Below are 22,597 nucleotides of genomic sequence, written 5' to 3' on the forward strand. Positions count from 1 at the left end.
AATCTACCAACAGTGGTCGGTATACCACAACAAAACATTTTCAGTGTCTCAATAAATTGGGATGTGGCCAAAGGACGTCCACTCCTCTCCTTTCTGTGACTCTTCCAGTCTCTGTATCACTGTTCCAACCTCCTGATGACACTCTGTGACCCTCTAAGCTCAGTGAACACTTCTGTCTGAGGACTTCCTGTTTGAAGCCTCCAGTGTTGAGGTGCTGCTGATCAACTGTTAGGTGTCGTCTTGGTCTCATGATGTCAGAATGTGAACAGCAGGATGAGGAGGACTGTTTAAATACCAATTCTAACTGAAGCAGGAAATGTATTGGTGGATTCATGGATCAAACCTGTACTGAAACACTGAACAGTTGGACATGTGCATTCAAAGGTTTAGAGAAGGTCACATTAAGTTCACCTGGAAAGGTTAGAATGCATTTTAGGTTCATCCTGAGATTTCACCTGAAAGCTGAATATCCCTAACTTTTAGTGAGTAGTGTATATTAAATGCATGCTGACCGTGGTATACCTTGACACAGTTTAGTAAACCAGACAAATTGGTGGATGAATTAGATTAGTGATGTCTTTCAGTCTGTGTCTGGCAAGGATAGTTTATTTGTATTTGTGGTGGCATAACTCTTCGATGAAAAAATACCAGCCAGTGCGCTGGACCTCTTTCAATCAGCAAGAAACACAAGTAAGGGTCCTCCAGGATATTAATGTAGTCCATACAAACACATACACACTGTGGGTCAGTGTGAGTGCCCCAGTAATTGGGGGAATTTTAAGCCTGTCACCACATTGGGACCAGTGTTTGCTCAGACTGAAGTTACCGTGTTGGTTTGCCTATTAAAACCATGGCCTGAGAGGAAAGGTGACACGTTTGCTTACTCGGGGCTACAAGTTCACTTCCACACTTAGCTACTTCCTCAACTACAGCTTCATAATGTTCAAACTCGCTGTGGTTAGCCCTGACATTTGGGTCCGCAAAGGATCGCACTGTTTACTATACTTTAAGGTGCTCTTTTTTGAGATCAAAAATATATTGAATCATCTTATTTTTACAATCTGTTAGCAAGCCCTTTGCTACTTACAGAGACTGTTGTAACAATTGAATGCTTTCTCTTGATTCTATTAATGTTGTTTGCAGCTAACAATTAAAGGCATTTTTATATAATAAAGCATGCTAACTGCAGATGTTATCGTGCTGAGGTTTAGCATGTCTACTGTGGTCACCATCTACGTTTAGCATGTTAGCATGCTACAGCAACATTTGCTGATGACCACTAAACAATAAACAATCCAATAATTGTCCAGACATTTTAAGGTTGAGGGTCCTAGGACTGATTCCCATAACCACTTGTTCATGTCATGAGGTACCATTAAGCTCTACATACTGAATGTTCAAATGTGATTTCTTTTATGATCTCCTTTATAAAGAGTATTGTGTTAGTGTAAATAATATAATATAACCACTTCTGATATTTTTGTGACCACAGAAAGAATCGACAGAAGACAGCAATTTGCCACCCTGCTCTTTCCTTTATTTATATGCAAAGGAACAACTTTTGCTCGCTTAAATGTCCTTGGAACATTTGCACATTTGAAAATGGATTTTTGGAAAATATTTAAAAAATTGCAAAAAATGTCTGTAAATAATTGCCAACACCATATATGTCCTTCATTTGTGTTAGTGAGGTGTGGCCTCATGCCATCAATCTAATTCAGCACACAAACAGAGAGGTCTTAACAATACTGAACATTAGTAAGCTTACAATGTGGCCACTCATTGTATATGTGCTTGTTCACATAATTTCGTGGTGATTGATTTTTCAGACCTGTTTGGCACACTGGACCCGTTTGGCAGCAGTTCGTTCGGAAGCAACAGTAACAGCTCTGCTGGATTTGCAGACTTCAGCCACATGTCAAAGCCCAGAGATCCTTTTGAAGGCAGGGCCAGCTGGCTGCCAGACTACCAGAAGGTACCAAACCTCTTCCTTGAGCAAAAGTCACCCATTGCATGGATGGGGTCTTGAAGAGTCTTAAAATGTGCTCTTAAAAATGCCATGTTGGCCCAATTATTAAGTGAGGGTGTCTCATATTTGGTCCAATGCAGTTTAATTATTACAATGTCTTGCTTTTTCACCATAGAAGGACAAGATTAATAATACTCTATATATAAGTATTTGATTATTATTCTTATTATTGGTATTATTACTAGTATTATTATTATTATTATTATTACTGTTGTTTTTATAAGGAAACTGATGTGTTGAATTGTTCCCTGGTGCCATCCTTTCCTTGTCACATTTAAAATTGAAAGTTTCAGAACTCTTATAACCTACAGAATATAGAATATTTATGTCAGATATATTGAAATTACTGCTCAGTGCTAATAGAGCCACACGTTCTTCCTCTCACTCCTCCTTTTCAGTCGATGTTTGTGGACGACCCATTCACTAGAAAGAATGACACACCAGCTCTGCCGCCAAAGAAAAGTGTTCCTCCAAGACCCAAACCACCCAGTGGTGAGTGTCACACTTCTAAGTGAATTCATGGTTATCACTGTGTTACTGAATGCTAACAAAATAGCATATATCTTATCTAATGAGGTGTTCGACTGTTGTATTGCACTGTCCAGTATGGTAGCTTAGAATTTACACAGAGAACCCTTTTATCGTAATTTGATGTTTTTGATTAAAACGTGTCTGTGAGAACATGCATAGTCTTGCTATGGTGGTGGTTAACTTAAAAAGGAAGTGGGACTTTGGCTCTGTCACACACCATGGTACATGATCGTTTTTTAGAGTGATGACCACAGGATCACCATGCTTCTGAGTGTTAGAGGCATGCTGACGAATGAAAAAGGAGATGTGTGTAGTGTGTGCGACTGTGACTGTGACTGTGACTGTGACGGTCTGGTGGCCAAGCCGAAAGGAGTAATGTGAAGCTCCTGTCCTGTGGGCTCACCACCCGCAGGGGCTGTTACAAGGGTCGGGTGCATGGTAAGCCAGGTGACAGGCTGAGGCAGGTTCCTGCGGGGAAGGAGCTGGAGCTGGTGCGGGAGACTGAGCAGAACCAGCGAGATATAGTTTCATGGATTGGCCATAATGAACACCATGTTCGAGCATAGGGTGGTTCATAAGTGTACATGGTACCAGACCACCTTAGGCCAAGCATCTATGATCGACTTTGTGGTTGTGTCATCTGTCTTGGAGACTCAGATGAGGGTGAGATGAGGAGCAGAGCTGTCAGCTGATCACCACATGGTGGTGAGTTGGGTCAAAAGGTGGGAGAGGCTGCTGGATAGACCTGGTAAACCCAAACATGAAGTGAGGGTGTGCTGGGGGCGTCAGGTGGAGACCAGGAGGGCTTCAACTCCCACCTCCGGAAGAATTTCTCGTTTATCCTGGGGGAGGTGGGGGACATGGAATCTATCTGGGCCATGTTCAAAGCCTCTATTGCAGAGGTGGCTGCAAGGACCTGTTGCCAGAAGGGACATTGTTGGGTTGTCGTGGTTGACACGCCTCTGCAATGTCACGTGGAGATCAGGGACACAACCTGTGGATTGGCAAACCCGGGTGGTGGTCCCATGTCTGCTTTAATCCAAACGCTTGAATAGCAGACCAACACTGAATCAATGTTAATACATCAGCAAAACTGTCATTGAATCAGTGTTGAAATTGAACATTGATTTCTCATCAGGTTTGCACGCTGAAATAATGTTATTTCAATGATGAAAAATAGATCAAGATGGACATAAAATCAATGTTAGTTCGACTTAAATTCAATTTATGATTTAACAGCAAATCAACATCGAACATCCTGCTTTATGTACAGCAGGAGTCACTGCAACTTGCCAGTAAAACATGTTAGTTTTGACTCCTTTCAATCACAGACCACCTGAGGGTGCAGTTAAACATGATTTTGAACCAAAAAGTCACCAACTCAAAGTGAATAAAACATCCTTCAATCAAACATTAATTCACATGCAGTTTTATTTATTTTGTTCCAAAATCCTGTTTGAGCAGGAAATTACCTTATTCGGGAAAGCAAGAGGCTCTTAATATCCCATTTCATTGAGTTTGTATAGAGCTTTAAACATAGACCCTAAATGTACAGACATACATTTATGTACAGATAATTTTACAGGTTGTATGACAAAGTGATTTAAAACAATGAGATGGGAATGTCAATTCTGAAGAAGAATCAGCACAATGCACTAAAATATGAATGTCATACATTCATATGAAAATGAACTGCATCGACATAGACAGATTTTTTTACAGCTCTAATTGCCAATGGAAAACCATGACAACATGTACCAATGCAACCTACACTGGCAAAATGGAAGTAAATACAAATGGAAAGTGGCCAACAAAGACAGAAACGCCACAGTACTGCAGACTCAAACATTACCACAGTTCAACACTGTTCAGGACTTCATGCTTTCCAAGGACTGAGGTTACTTCTGTGAGGCCAAAGGGTGGCCTTACTGCTCATTAGTACTGGCTACTGTGAACTGGTAGAGGTTTCCACCACGACCAGTGCCCCCAAGTTGTTCAGGGGCATAACAGAGCCATTTTTGCACCATCACAGCAAAGACAAACTCTGAGGCTCCTTGTTCTCTGCTTTCACTTGTTGTAAGGCATCTAAAGACAGGAAGTTAGAACTGCAGCTTGTGTATGGGTTATGCCAGTTGCAGAGAACTGTTTGTACCAAATTCGTGTGGCTTAAGATAAAATAAGATAACATTTATTGATCCCTCAGTGGGGAAAGTTTGTTGTTACTGCAGCTCAAGGGGACAGAAATAGTTAAAGAAATAGAAAATGAAATAAACAAAATATATACAGAAGAATTATGTAGATTGTGGATTATTGCACAGTTATTGCACAGTTGCCCAAGATTGGGTAATAATGATAAAGTGCATTAGGTGGTGGTTGTGCAGCAGGCTATTATGCAGCATTGTACAGTCTTGACTGCAGTCGGAATGAAGGACCTGCTGCAGCGCTCCTTCTTACACCTGGGGTGTAACAGTCTTTCACTGAAGGAGCTGCTGAAGGCCCCCACAGTCTGGTGCAGAGGGTGGGAGGTGTTGTCCATGATGGAGGACAGTTTGGCCAAGATCCTCCTCTCTCCCACCACCTCTATGGAGTCCAGGGGACGGCCACAGACTGAGCTGGCTCTCTTTATCAGTCTGTTGAGTCTGTTCTTGTACCGTTCAGAACACCCCCCTCCCCAACACACCACTGCATAAAAAAACCACAGATGCCACCACAGTTTCATAGAAAGTCTCTGCTGTAGTATGCTGGTTCTACTGAAACAAAATTCTGGCAGGATTTGAGTTTTATCTCATTTTGTACATTATTTACTAGGGATGGGACATGATTTTCGAATATTCATTAGATTAAAAAAATCAAATGGTTTACACGACTATCGTTTTGTCTTTGTAAGTATATTTTCCTTCGTTTTTACTGCCGCTTGTAGTTTGCCTATCAGGTACCTATTGATACCCACCTAAAATGGTGTTCCTGCCATAATGGCAAAATGGCTAGAAGGGGGTCGAGGACATATTTGCAGGAACATGGATAGGATATTGCAAAAAATACGTGACTATCAAATACTATTTCGGCCTGACTATCCTAGTGATTAGGGCTATTTGAACCATGCTGCATTGTCTATGTCTATGTGTCTGTTTATTTGCTAACACCTTCCTGGAGGTATTTAACCACCATTAACAATGTATTTAAACTTTTTGCAGCTGTGGGCAGCACCTCAATTTCCTTATTGCATCGCACTGTGTGACAGTGGTGTACATCAACAGTAGTCAAAAATCAAGTGTTGACCCAAATGTCAAAAATAGATTACTGGTATAGAATTTGGACTCAGCTCAAGAAACGTTCTCTCACTTCCCACTTTAGTGCCCATTACACACAAGCTTTAGTGTCTATATGGCTCCAGCTATCGAACTGCTGGCCCACATTATTTACATAAAACTAATTAATAGATACTTAAAAAATATGTGAAAAATGCTTTATAATGCTTCAAATTGTGGTCATTCCTTCTTAAAAAGTGGATGCCATGATCAAAACAAAAAGCAAAAAGTCTACCGGGGACAGCACACCACTGTCCCTTGAACTTGGTGCTCACAGTTACCCAAAATCCCCTTCTCTGTGTCTCAGCCTAAACTATGGCCACACGTGCTTCTATTACACCTGCTGACTCAGTGGTTATAGAAGGGAACAAAACAAAAGCTGTTAGAGCTTTGATGCCAGTCTTTTCATTTATTCAGTGGAAACAATCAGACTGTTGCAGCTGTCCGTCTATGGAACAACTAACAGTTACATTTCACATTACTGCTCTTAAGATGTACATTTCATATTACGACTGTTCACAAACTGCTGTTCTGATGTTTGTGTGCAGGCAAATGTGAAGGCGATGTTGTAAGAGTGACATGTGGTTTGCTTGGCCTGTTGTTTGCAGACACACCCTGATTTGCTTCCTCTCTTTTCCCTTTATGTGTGTGTGTGTGTGTGTGTGTGTGCGTGCGCGCATGTGTGTGTCTTTACGAGAATGGATGGTTCAGAGAAGGTCAGGCTGCAGGCTGTGTGCAATGGGTGAATGCCAGCTTTGTTACCGATGTACTTTGCTACCAATTGTCCCCTTCTTCATATATTTAATTATTTATCTTATTGTTTTCCATCTATACACACACATGCATGAATGATCCGTCACTTTCTCTCATCGTCTGATTTGGTGTAAATGGAGCAATGCTGCTGTGACAATGCTACAGCTCAAAACAAACTGGCCAATTGAGTAGCTGTAGTATTGCTGTAACTGTATTGGTTTAAGAAGAGTAGATTGAATACTGCATGCTGCATGTACAATCCTGTGGACTACACGTTAAAGTTAGATGCCACTAATGTAGTGCATTATTTCAAAACAGGGTGGAGCTCATGATTGTGGTTTCTCAAGTGTGAGTTTGTGTGTGTGTGTGTGTGTGTGTGTGTGTATATGTGAGTGCTGTTTACTGAAAGTGGAAAAAACTGATTGCCAGGCATCAGTGCGAAATGAACTCCTTACCCTGATCACCCAGTTATCTGGGTAATAGGACTGAATATGCATGTGTACGTTATATGACAACGGTTTGACTGGTCTTGTGGTTTAACACCTATACAAGCCCCATGATATACTCTGAGCGTTCCCACGATCCTCTGCTAGGCCCGGCTCACACTCCAAACTGTCATTAGTTTGATCACTGGCTTGTTATATTTTTTAAATATATGTAAAAACTGAGCTGTTTCTTCAGGGGTAGCGATATGTCTGTTTCACTATGGCCACAATTCATCAAATTAATGCAAAAGCTTTAAATGTGACAAATTAATTTCAAGTAAAGAAAAAGGCCAGTTACAGGACCTTCACTTTAATTCTCACACATACACTGAGAATAGACTTTCTCAACTTTATTTTTTACAGATTTTTTCCCCGTTGGCACAAGACTATTTTATTGAAAATTGTTTCACATAGAGCTGAAACTATTGGATTGACAGGAAATTAATTTGCTACAATTTTGTAATAATAATATAATTATAGAAGAATTATAGAAGAACAGGCAATAAGTCTCTGGTTCCAGACTGTCCACTGCAGATGATTTGCTGCTTTTTTGTATGTTTTATATCATTATAAATAAAATAATAATAAACTAAAAGATTACATTTTGCAGACACCTAGTAAATGAAGTGATAATGTTACCTCGAGTTGTCTACCACTGTTCTGAAGTAGGATGAGGGATGAACTCTCTGTTTATTTAGTTTTTCAATATTTATTACAAATTGTTTTGCTGTTGTTATATTCTCTAAAATATAGCATTAATAAATCTATGTGGAATAGTAGTGTGAATGTGAATGTCTAAGGTCCATGACCATGACCAACGGTGGTCTATTAGATCTAGTAGATAGTCGATAAGTTGGTGAACCAACAGTTGGTAATGTGGGCAGAAACCCGACCCAGTGATTTACCAGGAAACCGTAGAGAATGGTTCAGTGGGTTATGGAGTCCCACTTTTGGTTGTGGTTCTTTTAGCTGTTGTCTTTTGTTGTGTTTTTTCCCTATACCAGCTGGCTTTCTACATTTCCCTATAGCGCTGCATGTGCAAGATTTGTGTTGGAACTTGATATGAATTGTTTTGGTGCTTGTGTGTGGGAGTGAAACTGTCGCGGTTTTCAGAAGCTCCGAGCCATCCTTTAGGTGACACCGGAGGTGCAGCAGGGCGTGGGCATAACTATGAGAACCAGAGAATTTAATGTTTTTGTGTTTTAATCCAGAACACATCACATCAGATCCTGTGTTATCAACAGTTCACTAGGGTGAGAATCTGTCCTGCAAGCTGCAGTGATGAGTCATGGTATCTCTCAGCAATCAGTGAACACATGCACTTAGTATATTTTTATCCTCATCTGGAGATATGTGACACCTGAAGCCTGTGATATGTCGGTTTTGGTTTGTTTTTGCTTTTCACAGCATGTCTTCCTCACCACACAGCAGATTATTTCTGTACTATCCCAGAAGCACCTTATTTCTGATCTTTCCAGTCACTTGTCATATCTTTGTCACCGGATAATGCCGTGAGCAGGTTGCTTATGTCTTGTTTTTTGTCAGCAAGTATTTTTTTGGATGATGAAAAAGTATAGGAACTTTGTTATGATAAGAAAAGTGTCTGGTCAGAAAATCTCTCTTCTCTGTGGTATTGTTTACCTCTGTCTTTCATGTCTTCAGGTAAGAGTACACCAGTGAACATGTCTGGCACAGGTGACCCTTCCAAACCATGTGACCCTTTCCAGCCATTTGGTGGCGATGCCATCGACCCATTTCAGTGTAAAAAGGGCCCGGGAGACCCGTTCAGTGGCAAAGACCCTTTCGCCCCATCCTCAGCATCAAGTAAAGCCCCTAAAGACTCTACCTCGGGTTTTGCAGACTTCAGTTCTGTAAGTTGAGATGGGTGATACTGTCAGTCCAGGCACACAGCTTTGCGTAGACACTAGCAGAGACTTTAGATTTAAGTTGCAGTGACCTTAAGACTGATAAGTGCTGAAAGTACAGTATAATGAATGCATCTCAGTCATTACTGTCAAGTATGACAGTTCCATCTTCTTAATTTTCATATTGAGATCTGTACAATGTGGGCTGAATCAAAATTGCTTACTAATTCCAGGTGTGTTGGCAGATCAGCAGTCAGAAACCAAAATCACTAATAGTCTATTATCACAGAAGACAAATAAACCAAAAACCAAGAAATATTATTTCCTAAGAAGCTCAAATCAGTGATTTGTTTTTGCCACTTTTTTGCCAACCCCCCCCCCCCCCCCCCCCGTGAACATCAAATGATTTTCTATCAATCGACTAATTAATAAATTCACTAATTATTTAAGCTTTTGTTCAGATTATGCATCCCAGTAATAACTGCATGTTAATACCAGGTGGAAGTGGGGTCATTGTAATTGGCTGATGATTGAAGTGGTGCTTTTAACAGCAGCATCTGATAAAAAGCTGATACCAAGTATGAGTAGTTAAAGAGTCAGTATACTAGATCTCACTTACTACACTATGGCAGCATGGGCTATGCCTTTTTTCTTATTAAGGCTAATCTAATATTACTTAATACCAAGTGTCCAAAAAACATTATTTTATTACAGTTAGTACTGTGATTTAATCTCAAGCATTTCATCTAGCTTCATATCCAATGCAGTTAGCTTTCCAGAGGTGAATATGATCTGTCGCTGTCAAACTAGTATAATAGAATACATCTTAGAAAGCGGTGCACTGACCTGGAGAATGTGTTTAAGGACAGCACATAGCTAGGGCAGTCTGTTCGCTCTCTGCTTTAGATCATCTAACCATCAGCCCATTCTAACCATCATCTGTTCTCCATCTTAACAAGCTTCTCTCTTAATTACATCGCGCTGTTTCGCATTCTTATCAACTCGTATAACATATACTAACATAATCATGTAGAGTATTAAAGGAATGTCACATTTTAGGGAATACCTTGATCACTGTCTTTGCGAGTGTGACATTTTCAGATGGATATCAACGTGTCTTGTGTTTTATGTACAGAGCTGCAGTCACGACGTGGTTAGCCTAGCTGAGCATAAAGGATAAAGACTGGAACCAGCAGGAAACATCCAAAGTTCATAAATACGCCCACCAACACCTCTAAACCTCACTAATTAACATGTTGTAATTCGTTTGTTTAATTTAACTGTTGTTCATTAAGAAATAGATAAAATATTTCCAGCACTCAACTTCCCCTAGATCCACAAATTGTCACCTTTACATTTCCCTTTTCAAATTGTCCAAATGGAATATGACGTGTTAATCAGTGAGGTTTTGGAGAGTCAAGCTAGCTGTTGACTCCTCCTTCAAGTCTTTATGCTAAGCTACGCTAACTAGGTCCTCCAGCCATGTGCTTAACGCAGCCATCTTCTCACCTCACTTTCAGAAATAAAGCAAATAAGCATATTTTGCGATAATGCTGTATAATTGGTTTAAACACGTACTCCGCTTTGGTGGCTTCCAGTTGCCGTGAGAACACTGACATATCGTATCTAAAGGTCAGCCAGAAGGAGTGAAGGGTAATTACAGGACAACTGTTCACGCAGTCCATCAAACTGACAATCACAGACATACTATGATTGGTAATGAGAGGGATACTAGACCTAAAATTACCCCCATTCACCACTGCGACACATTTGAACCCACTTTAAAAATGACAGTTTGGTATTAAAACTGTGTAGGTTTCAGAGCAGAGCAAAGCTGCATTGTGAGTATTTTTAAACCCCCGTCCTTATTGTGCAGGAAAGGGTGTCGGCTCTTTATGTGGTTTGTTTGTTTTGGCAGGAAGAATATTATAAGTGTCCCCAGAGTTTCACAGAGGCTGAGTTCTAATATCAGCAGTTGGTTGACATGATGCTCACAGTTTGGACCAGTGGAGTCCCTGACAGCACACACGTGGAAACAAACACAAACCTGTTCTAAGCCATAAGTAAATAACTCCAGGAACTTACATTCATCCCAAAGATAAGAACGCAGTACTGTGCAGTTCACATTTCAGTCACTGTTTTCTTAGCAGGGAATAATGCTTCTGCTTCTGATTCTACTTCTGATTGGCTGACTGGTGCTTCATAATTTAACTACTAGTCGGATGTATCCATCTAACATGAGACACAGCAGTATCACCACTCAACTCTCAGCTCTTGAGTTTGCCAACCCTGTATGACCTTGCTGTGTGTATGTGCTACTATGTTCACCATATACCTTGTTGTTAGTCGTGGACTGGTGCTTTATATCTGCTGTCTGTTCTTGCTATGCATGTCTTTGACTTATTATCTAACTGTACTTTTTGCTTTTTCTCATCACTCCCAAGCATCCTTCCACACGTCTTTATTCTGCAACCTGACACAGCAGCTCCCTGACACACTGCTTCATCCCGTGTCTTTAATGGGACCTCACTTTGAATTAATTGTATACGTGAAACCATCCTTTTACGATCTATATAGTGTCTATACTGTCTGTATAGGACAACAAATATCCACGCATCACCACTGACTGAAACAGCAGCCATTCAAAGGCATCCTTTGAGTTATAGAAGAACATTTAACACATAGTCCACATTGAACACATAACATCTGTGGCCTGTTCACAGAGTTGGCTGCTCACTATCTTGCTTTGCCTGTGACTTGCGCAATCCACAACACATTACTCTGCAGGTGTAGCCAATAAAAAGACATCTGTGGCGCATCCACTCTGCACGCGTTCCGTGTTCAATGTAGACAAACCGTTCTCTGGTAGAGGTTTTTTTCACTAATAATAATTCCTACACTCTAGGAATGACAGAATAAGTGAGTGTGAGGACGTGAAGCAGCTGTGCAGTAGTTTCCGTTTCCTTGACCTTTTTGTCCTAGCATGGCAGTTGATTCTGTTCAAACTGTTCTTCCAATTCAAATTCTACAGTCAACAACAATCCCATTGTACTTTCATATCTTTAAATCCCTGTGATGAAACAGTAATTATATCTAGGTCACAGTCATGTGGTTTGAGCACAATCAATTGTCAGAATGACATAAGAAATGACAAGTCAGAAAACAAGGCCCTGGCTGAAGAAATAAGACTTAAGAAATAAGATTCCTCATTCGTGCACAAGTGCTTGACTCATTCCGGTGTTTGAGGATTGTGTCATCACTCAGACACAATGGATTTGCATCTTTTTTTTCTCTCATTCTCTGCATGTCCTGTTGATGAAGTCACGCGTAGCTGCTCTTTCTTTATGTTCTCAGTGTTGTTTGTTCCTATTTGGAGGAATTCACTGACGGTCCATTTTCACCTCAGTGCATTTGTCTCACCTGCTGCATTTATTGGCAACAAGTGTCATCTTCAGTAGCTTGTCAGTATTGAAACAATTCATGATTCACCCCAATTAACACTAACTAGTGTGTAGTTTGAAGCTAGTAGAATGTTTTCTCAGTAAAAAATACCAACAAGTAGCTAAAAACAAATGGTTAAGACAGTGACTACGGTTACATGCACAAAATATTCTGTTTTTTTCAGCCCATATTCGGAAAAATACATTATTTTTACTGAGCAGGTTATATGGCTAATGAAAATGAATATTCCAGTAATGTTTAAATGGAGCCATGCAAACACAGATTAAGCTCAACTGAGACTTATGTTGCTTGGGCTGTATACATGTCGAACGAATGCTCCCAAACCTGGAATAATGGAATATCCAAATACAATAAGCTGATCATTAGTAATGATATGATAACATTCGGAACACTGGCTAATAAAGAATATTAATGTGCATCTAAACATAGTCAGTGTTTCATAGAAGACTGAGCAGAAGCCTTTTTGGTGTGTGTGTGTGTGTGTGTGTGTGTGTGTGTGTGTGTGTTGTGGTGTGATGTCCTGTAAACTAGCCTAGATCCACTGAGTTCAGGGGTTTTGGTTTATAACTTCTCTATTCTGTAATCCACCTTTCTAACAGGACCTGACAAAGTCAAGGTAAGAGATTGAACACACAATGAAGGTCACATAAAATGACAATTTGACAATGTTATCAAAATGATGTTAGTTAAGTGCATTTGTTCTGATGGGTTTGGAATTGGTTGTTACTGAAATGTAAAACTATGTTCACCATTTAGATCATACTCTAATCAATTCAACTCTTCATATCATTTTGAATCCTAGAAAAACAAACAATATTTTTACTGCTTATTCCTTTTAATAATCTTATATTAATCTAGTGACTCAAGGATATATCAGCGATATATTTTTAACCTGAAATTACACTACTCACAAAAAGTTAGGGATATTCAGCTTTCAGGTGAAATTTCAGGATGAACCACCACCAATACATTTCCTGCTTCAGTTAGAATTGGTATTTAAACAGTCCTCCTCATCCTGCTGTTCACATTCTGACATCATGAGACCAAGACGACACCTAACAGTTGATCAGCAGCACCTCAACACTGGAGGCTTCAAACAGGAAGTCCTCAGACGGAGGTGTTCACTGAGCTTAGAGGGTCACAGAGTGTCATCAGGAGGTTGGAACAGTGATACAGAGACTGGAAGAGTCACAGAAAGGAGAGGAGTGGACGTCCTTTGGCCACATTACAATGTTACGTTCACCCTCGTTTACCCTCCACTGTTGTTAGATTTTCTTTCATTAAATTGTTTAAGATGAAGAAACTACCATTGCATGCTGATACTTAAATGTCCTACTTTCATGATATAATATCACTGTAGCATTCACTTTTTACATTTTCCATACATTTCACCTGAAAGTCGAATATCCCTAACTTTTTGTGAACCCTGTATATTGTGAATCTGCATTGATATAAGAACTCCCTTTTCAGTAAGACTTTAATCCATTCAATCTACATGAGAGACTACAAGAGTGTCCTTTGGTCTTATAATTGCCATTAATTAGGCCATTGTAATGGTATAGTCCAAACCATACTGGATTCTTTAAGGACAATACTACTAAAATAAATCAGTATTCAACAGTTAGAAAATGCATTAGTGGTTTTGACATAAATACGTGATATAAACATTACCACTTTAATGGGTACACCGATACAAACTAATGCAATCAAGTACAACAGCTCTGTCAAAGCCATCTGAGAAGTGTGGTACTGCAGTCCAGTTCAACTAAAACTTCAATAATGGATATTGAAAAGTCTAAGAAGACACTTTAGATTGATAAAGCAAGCAATGTTACAGATTCCATGTCTTGAAAGGGGGTCCCTCTCTCTCTCTCTCTCTCTCTCTCTCTCTCTCTCTCTCTGCAGTTTGGGAATGAGGCTCAGCAGTTGGAGTGGGCTAAGCGGGAGAGTGAGCGAGCAGAGCGCGAGCGGCTGAAGAGGTTAAGACAGCAGGAGCAGGAGGACCTGGAGCTGGCCATAGCCCTCAGCAAGGCGGAGATGTCTAACGCATGACGTGGAAGACAAACACACAGCGCGTAGACAGGCTAACATGACTGACATCTAAATATTCAGACATAGAGCAAATCACTGGACTAACTCAAGTGTTCATACAAACTCTTCTCACACACACACACACACACACACACACACACACACACACAGGACCTGCACCTTCACTACACATCCCTCCACACTCTGTAACCCTGTCAAGCCGCTGACCCTGCATTTAAAAACAGAAACAAAACTGAGGGCCAAGACCTCATCACTGCAAAACTCTGACGTGAAGAGACAGAGAACTGAAGGAAGAAGGAGAGGAGGAGGAGGAGGAGGAGGAGGATGAGGAGGTGGCATGAGAGGCTTGAAGGAAACAAACGGACGCACTGTGTAAATGCCCTGTAGTGGCTAGACGGCAATGTGATGGATCCATTCACTGGACTGAGCAGACTCACCGACCATTGCTGACAGATACCTCAACAGTTTGGCTTTCAGTGTGGCGTTTTTCCTCGCACTGAGAGGAAATGGGTAACAGCGACATGCTAACAGAATTGTTGCTGTAAGTAGCAAAAGGGCAGCAGTGAAGAAAAATAACACTACAATTCAAACTGCCAAGGTATTTCTTAAAAGGGATGTTTTTCCTGATATATAGGGATGGCATGGATATATCATTGAGCTACTGATGGTATAGACCTGGCACTCAACATTCAGTGTTGACTTTTTTTGCTGGTAAGAAAATGCTAGAGACTGAGGTGTTCCATAAGTATGTGTTTCTAGAGACGTGTATAGAAGCCTGGACTAGACACTCCTCAGGATTGTGATTTTTCAATTCGCAATTTTCTGGGTTTTTTTTGTTTGTTTTGGGTTTTTTTTGTTATGTCCCTAACTCAGACTCCAATACGAAGTGAGAAGCTCGTTATTAGTTGAGTTTTGTGCTAAAATAGGCTAACCTCTGGACTGGATATTCAGAAATGACTGACTGTGGGTGAGGTGAAGCATGTTTCTCCAAATATCAGTCATCCAGGCGAAGCAGGCGGTCTCCAGGCTCACTAAGTGGCCCTTAGTTTGTGGTTATTTATTTCGTTAAAAATGTTCAAGGAATATGTTGTGCACCACTGAAGCACAAATCAAGTGAAATGATGAGGGCATTAAGGCACTACCTGCATTAGTAGCTGTTGATGAGCTCTGTGCTGCAGATGAAATGGCCACCCCCATTAGTTGACCAATATTTTTTTAAACCCCCTTTGAAGGCTAATTCTATTGTGAATTTCTAGCCCAAGCTGAAACGTCAGTGACATCACCATGACATCGGGGGTTATTTTCTCAGACTTCATAAACATACAATATCCCAACTTGTTTTTACGGGCAGAGTAGTACCGACCGTGATGTGGGAAGAGATCTTAACGTGGGATTTTAAAGCCTTTATTATTTGTTCATATTATGTTTACATGGTGCATATTACTAAATACATGTCCACTTAATGGGATTACCACAAACTAATGCTAACTACTAACTAACAGAGTGGGTCAGTAGGGGTCTGCTTTTTGCCTTGAGGACCCCCAGCAGATTCATCTGGCCTGGAGTCCAGAGTGTGTTCTTCACATTCAGGTTAGTGGCAGTCACCCAGGAGAGACACCCCCTCTCTGGCTCTGTGGCTCATCCTGTGTGACAAAGACTGCTTTTAACAAACATCGGTCGGACGTGTTCACATTTCACTCTCGTCACGTTATGGGAGGTGTGGGAAAGCAATTCCTGTTCAGCTGCATTAAGAAAGCAGAATGGATCCGTTACACTGGTTCCCTCTAATGTGACAAATACCTGACAAATGAAAAGAACAGATGTAAACATATCCGTGGAGGGACAGTAACAAAGTGTACAGATATATTTTCTTGGGTGTGAGGTTGTGTTGTGGAACGTTTGTAGTGGTGGCCTCCAGCGCTCTCGCTCTGCCCGGCGTACACACAGAGAGCTCACTACGCCTCCTCTCCACATTTGTGCTCTGATCCAGATGCTGTGATGTCACACCACATCCAACAAATGCAAGATGAGGGAAAACATTTTTCTACATTTGACCTTGTTTTTCTTTTGAAGAGTGAGGATTTTTGTACAGTTTTAATTTTCTGAGCTGGTCATTATTTTATTATTTTTTTGTTTTTGAAAGAGCATCCAAATGAATGTTGTTTGTGCTATGGTTTGTGGTGGATTTTTAGTCACCAGTGCTGTACAGACCAGTGAGCACAAGCTGAGAGTGTTTGGAAAGGTTTCGAACTGGTTGGAATTAGGCTGCTGCCATTTCTCATGTGTCATGGTTTGTTGTTCCGTTGTGGACTCACCCACTCACCTTGTTTTTGTACGCGTTGTCCCTTTTACTTGAAGCGGTGACTGATGTCGACAGACTGAAGTTGACTCAGGAGTTGAATTTTATCTGGACTTCAGGTTACAAATTCTGCTGGAGTTATTTTCTGGAAACTGGCTCACTCTGGTTCACTCAGAGCCCCTCTGGTGTAGTTTCAAATACCATGTTGTGTTTACTATATGCAAGTCTGTCTTCTGTGTGTCTCTGACCAATCATACGCTTCAGTCAGTGTTTCGCCACATGCATGTCACGCAGTCAGATGCTGTTCTCCCAAATGATCCGTTAAAGGCTGACATTGATCATCATTACCATAACTTGGTGATCATTCAGTGGAAGAAGTCTTACACTTTGTTAGTGTTCGTCATTGAGACCAGTTGTAACCACAAGCAGTCCTTTGGTCTCAGGCGCGTCATACGATGTCATACAATGCTAGATGTCTTCAGATGACATTTGTATATTTCACTCCTTTCATTTAATTTGTATAAATACAGACAGAACTTTGAAAATAAAAGCCCCCTTTGAAGCTGTCTTGGTTGGAAGGACAGGTGTGAAGTAACTAAAGGAGGATTTTGGAGTAGAAGTAGGCAAAAAGAAAAGGTGCAGGGCTCCTTCTGCTCAACAGGAGTGTGCTCAGTGTTGCCACTGGTAGATGAATATATAAATTAGACTACTGTTTTAGTCAGTACTCGTTCTGCAATATAGCTTCCAGCCACCAGTGAGATCACTGAGGGCACTGCTGCTGAGTAGATTCCAGTAAGTGAGGAGGGGAAAGAATCTGTCATGTTGACTTCAAAGGATGTAACCTCTTTTTTCTGTTTTTACATCTGCCTGATTTGTCGTATTCTGCATTAAGTGTCGCCTACAATTAGAGGGAGTGTATACTTTCAACATTTTACCCATATTTAAAATTTACGAATGCTCATTTTGCTAAAATGTCGAGGTTGCATCAGAAATCAGCCCAGGAGTGTTATACATAGTATGATGGTCCTGGATCAGTGAAGATCCACAACTGGAGGACAGACAAAATGCTTTTAAATCCCTAATGGTACCAACACATTACGATAAAAGACAATTTGGAACTACTAAGATAGTTTGTACACTTTGTTTTGGTGTTGGGCCACAGCAGCCTCTGAAGGAGGCTTTTGCACTGACTGGAGTGAAAAGATGACCTCAAGTTATTAAGTATTTCACCACATCGAACAAGATGATGGTAACGAAGAGGTCAGTAGCACCACTGAAATATGAAACAATGTTTTTATTTTTTTTCCCCCCCAGATTGTATACATCTGTGGAACTGCCCTTCTGGGGGTAGAATGCTCTAATCAGCATAATGTGAATTCACCCAAATTGGACAGAAATGCTGCAAATGGATGTGCAGCCACTGATTCTGCCACGTAGGAACGTGAACTGCCTCTTCCTGCCATTTTTTGTCTTGTTTACATATGAAGATTTCCTTTGCTGTGTCTGTTTAAAAGTGTGCACTTGTAGGGGAGCTTCTCTAAGCTCTACACGGCTAACACCTCCTGAAGAGCTTCCTTCTGCTTTTGAGCCATGAGAAACATGTTGGCATTTAGAATCCCTGCCATGCTTCTGTCACTGTAGTGAAAATGTTATTATGTGAGGAATGTCATTGCGTCTGTTTCCATTCGTCATTGAAACCAAAGGGTCCCGTTAGTTGTCAGCTAACAAGCTAGTTAGTTGTCAGCTGTTAACCAGTAGTTTGATATGGAATGCCATCACTAACAAGGTCATTTCCATTTAACTGGTGTACCATCCAGTTGTTCAAAGCAATGTGACAGAGACCTTTGTGCAACAAACCAACGACGAATACTCAGAATGTCCGAGTGTCCCCTTAAAAATGTGGTCTTTCTGTGGTGTTTTAATCACAGCTAGATGGCTCAGCTGCATTAAGTAAGCAAACCCTTTGTGAAACATGGGAGCAGAGAGCATGGAAAACAGATCGGAGTGTCACAGGAGTCAGTCGTACCTTCTGTTCTGGGGGGAAGTTTGACATTTTCACACTTTCAATTAGCAACGTCCAAGGAAGCAGGACTTTGGAAAGCCAGTCGACTCAATTTGGACTTACTCGCTTTTCTTGAGCTTTCAGCCACATCTCAGCAAAGCTCAGGAAAAAGTTCCAATAGAAAAGTTGTGTAGGCCAATACGCTCACTGAGAACGAGGGCTGGGTGTCATTTGGAACTTTTTTTGATTCTAGTGGCAAAACGATACCTTTGGTGTTTTTTTGTTTTTGTACCAAAACCGTATTTCTTCTGAAATACCCTTAGAAAGTTAGACTAAAGTTCTAAAACGTTAATTGGATTTACAAATGTACATTTGAGTTGAAGTCAGGTACTGTTTAAGCAAAGAGCAAATTACAAAGCTGACCAGACATTTGCTGCCAGCTTCCGGTACTTTCCGACACTTGCTGCTACAGACACATTTCAGTTGGTACCAAAAAGGATTGACTGTTGACACCCAGCCTACTTTGAACTGTGACCCTTCATCTGTTCTTCATGTGTTTCTGTCTCTGTCACCTCTGACCCCAGCCCATCTGCAGTTTACTGCTTCGAGTGGTAAACACCCATACTGTACTCCTGATCTTGTAACACCATTGTGCAATAGATGTGTTTATTTTTATTGTTTTGTGTATTGTGTGAAACCAGTGTGATGTTTTTGATATGTAGAGTATTTTTTAATATGATTATTTCTGCACCCGCAACCATCCATTTCTCTGTCTCGACTTTGTAGAGGATGTTCATGACTTCATTCCAGTACCTGCAGAATCTACAAAAAACTTCCATTCCAAATTTGTTTTATCTCTTTCGGGGAAAGAAAATAGACGGTTTATCAGCAATTTTACCAGTCTACATAGAATTACATCTTAAAAATATAACTTTACAATTCCTTAGTTTTTGAAATTTTCTTCTCTCAAAATGGTGGATATTACACTTTGGTATGAAGGTATGAAGTCTTTTCTAGCACTGAAGCTTAATAGTAAGCAGCCAAAACTGATTTGGGGGGATTTGTTTCTTTCTTTATTTTCCTTTTTCTTCTCTGATGCTTATTGGATTTGTTTTCTCTCTTCTGCCCTTCCTCCCACTTAGGCAAAATGATCTGAGCTGTCTTTATTAAGATGCATACAATGTGTACACAGTCTGTATAGTATCATGTCTGTTATATTTGTCCTATAAAAAGTGAAGAAGAAAAAGTAAACTTGAACCATTTGAAGGATTGCCTACAGTTACACTAATAGCTGAAGAGAGAACGGATGCTGGTTTATTTTTAACAGTGATCCTCTCTACAAGGTCTGTACTGTTTACCGGAATAAACATTTCAGTTCAATAAGAATGGCCTGCTGCCTGATTTGTTGTGGTTTCCAAGCCCAAAGTTTTAATAATCCTGATGATGTCACTGATCATTAGGGTCATCTGACAAAGCTCCTATAGAGCTACAGAGGCCATACAGCTGTTGTATATGTGAGCAGTAAGCTGACACTGACATGACAAACTGTCAGCAGCACGTGTGAAATCGCTGGTGTGGTGGATGTTTCCAAGTTGATACCAAGTTAGTAACAGACATTAAAGGGACATGTGGCATGAAGATTGAAGAGGAAGAGGCATAGTTGAGAAAAGAGAGGAGCACAGTGCATCATGGGAAGTCCCCCAGCAGTCTAAGCCTATAGCAGCATAACTAGGAGCTGGTCTAAGGCCTGATCCAGCCCTGAACTATAAGCTTTCTCACAAAGGAAGGTTTAGTCTACTCTTAAATGTAGAGAGGGTGTCTGCCCCCCGAACCCAAACTGGAAGGAGGTTCCACAGGAGAGGAGCCTGATAGCTGAAAGCTCTGGCTCCATCACTACTTTAGAGGACTTTAGGAACCACAGGCAAGCTAGTATTCTGGGAGCACAGTGCTCTAGTGGGGTAGTACAGTACTATGAGTTCTTTAAGATATGATGGAGACTGACCATTAAGAACCTTGTAGGTGAGGAGAGGGATTTTAAACTCTATTCTAGATTTTACTGGAAGCCAATGAAGAGAAGCCAGTACAGGAGAAATATGGTCTCTTCTCTTAGTTCTCATCAGAACACGAGCAGCAGAGTTCTGGACCAGCTGGAGAGTCTTTAAGGACTTATTGGGGCAGCCTGATAATAAGGAGTTACAATAGTCCAACCTAGAAGTGACAAATGCATGGACTAATTTTTCTGCATCATCTATAGACAGCATGGGCCTGATTTTAGCAATATTACATAGATGGAAAAAGGCAGTCCTGGAAATCTGGTTCATGTGGGAGTTAAAGGACAAATCCTGATCAAAGATAACTCCCAGATTCCTCACAGTGGAGCTGGAGGCCAGAGTAATGCCATCCAGAGCAGTTATATTGTTAGAAAAGGTGTCTCTAAGGTGTTTGGGGCCGTGCAGAATAACTTCAGTTTTATCTGAGTTTAGCAGTAGAAAATTGCTGGTCATCCAGGACTTTATGTCCTTAAGGCAGACTTGGAGTTTAGTTAACTGATTGGATTAATCTAGCTTTATTTTGTATTGGCTATTAATTGGGTATCATCTGCATAACAGTGGAAATTAATGGAGTGCTTCCTGATAATATTACCCAGAGGAAACATATATAAGGTAAATAATATCGGTCCAAGCACTGAACCTTGTGGAGCTCCATCTCTAACTTTAGTGTGGACAGAGGACTGTTAACATGTACAAACTGAAATCGATCTAATAAATAGGACTTAAACCAGCTTAATGTGGTTCCTTTTATACCAATGAAGTGTTCTAGTCTCTGTAATAAGATGTGATGGTCAATGGTAGCAAACGCAGCACTCAGATCTAACAGGACAAGTACAGAGAGAAGTCCTCTGTCTGATGCCATAAGGAGGTCGTTTGTAACCTTCACCAGTGTTATAACTAATAAGACTGGCTTTAGTGTTTTCCAGGTTGGATGTCAGAGACTAAGAACAAGGCTAGAGTTGAAAATGGCAGCAACTCCACCTCCTTGTCCAGAGTCTTGATGAATGTGATGTCTTCCCCAGTCTTCCCCAGAAAGACTGCCAATTGTCTATGAAACCCACATCATTTGCTGGGCACCACCTTGACAGCCAGTGGTTGAATGATGGCATGCAGCTATACATGTCATCACTGGTCAGATTGGGCAGGGGACCAGAGAAAACCACAGAGTCTGACATTGTCTTTGCAAAGTTACACACCGACTCGATATTAATTTTAGTCCCGGTGACGTGAATTAAAATCTTACCAAATCTATGTTTAGTCTTAGCCATTTCATTCTATGTCTCCCGCTCTGGCCCCAGGAATACATTTGACTTTGGTCGCTGCCGTTGCTAGCTTCACATTTCTGACTATGGAGCTTCCAATGACCAGAGTTGGTTTCCCAGCAGGTGTGTCGCTAGGTGGGGAGAATTGGTTGGAAACGTGAACTGGGTGGTGGTGCACTGTGGGCTTCTCCATAGGGCTATGTCATCCAGCCGCCCTGGCTTCCCTGCTGCTCAGGAACTGCCAGGGGAGTAGAAGCTATGCTAAGTCGACACACACCGGCTACTAGGGGCTGGCTAACTGCATTTGATTCGTTTTCCATGGTGCAGTCACGTTTCCAATTCACTAAGCCTCAAGCACAGCAAATAAACTATAGAAGCTCAGACAAACTGTAAACAGTAACAGGTTTACCGTAGGCAGTGTACACTTTACCAGAAGTACAGTCAAGTACAGTAAAGTTACAAATTTTGGACAGTTTGTGTCTGACTCATTTGCATTGT

The 22,597-nt window shown here is 40.9% G+C and overlaps 1 protein-coding gene across 1 annotated transcript in view; it reads left to right on the forward strand.

Moving 5' to 3' along the window:
• Positions 1-14,699, forward strand: part of eps15l1a (epidermal growth factor receptor pathway substrate 15-like 1a) — a 40,369-nt gene extending 25,670 nt beyond the window's left edge. Inside the window, exons 23-27 of the mRNA XM_070832343.1 lie at positions 1,830-1,975; positions 2,428-2,521; positions 8,769-8,930; positions 13,033-13,049; positions 14,339-14,699. Coding sequence (XP_070688444.1) covers positions 1,830-1,975; positions 2,428-2,521; positions 8,769-8,930; positions 13,033-13,049; positions 14,339-14,485 — 566 coding nt within the window. The 3' untranslated portion in view covers positions 14,486-14,699. The remainder of the gene's footprint in view (positions 1-1,829; positions 1,976-2,427; positions 2,522-8,768; positions 8,931-13,032; positions 13,050-14,338) is intronic.
• The last annotated feature ends 7,898 nt before the right edge of the window (positions 14,700-22,597 follow it).

The sequence above is a fragment of the Pempheris klunzingeri genome, chromosome 6 (genome assembly GCF_042242105.1).
Source record: "Pempheris klunzingeri isolate RE-2024b chromosome 6, fPemKlu1.hap1, whole genome shotgun sequence".
Classification (NCBI taxonomy): Eukaryota; Metazoa; Chordata; class Actinopteri; order Acropomatiformes; family Pempheridae; genus Pempheris; species Pempheris klunzingeri.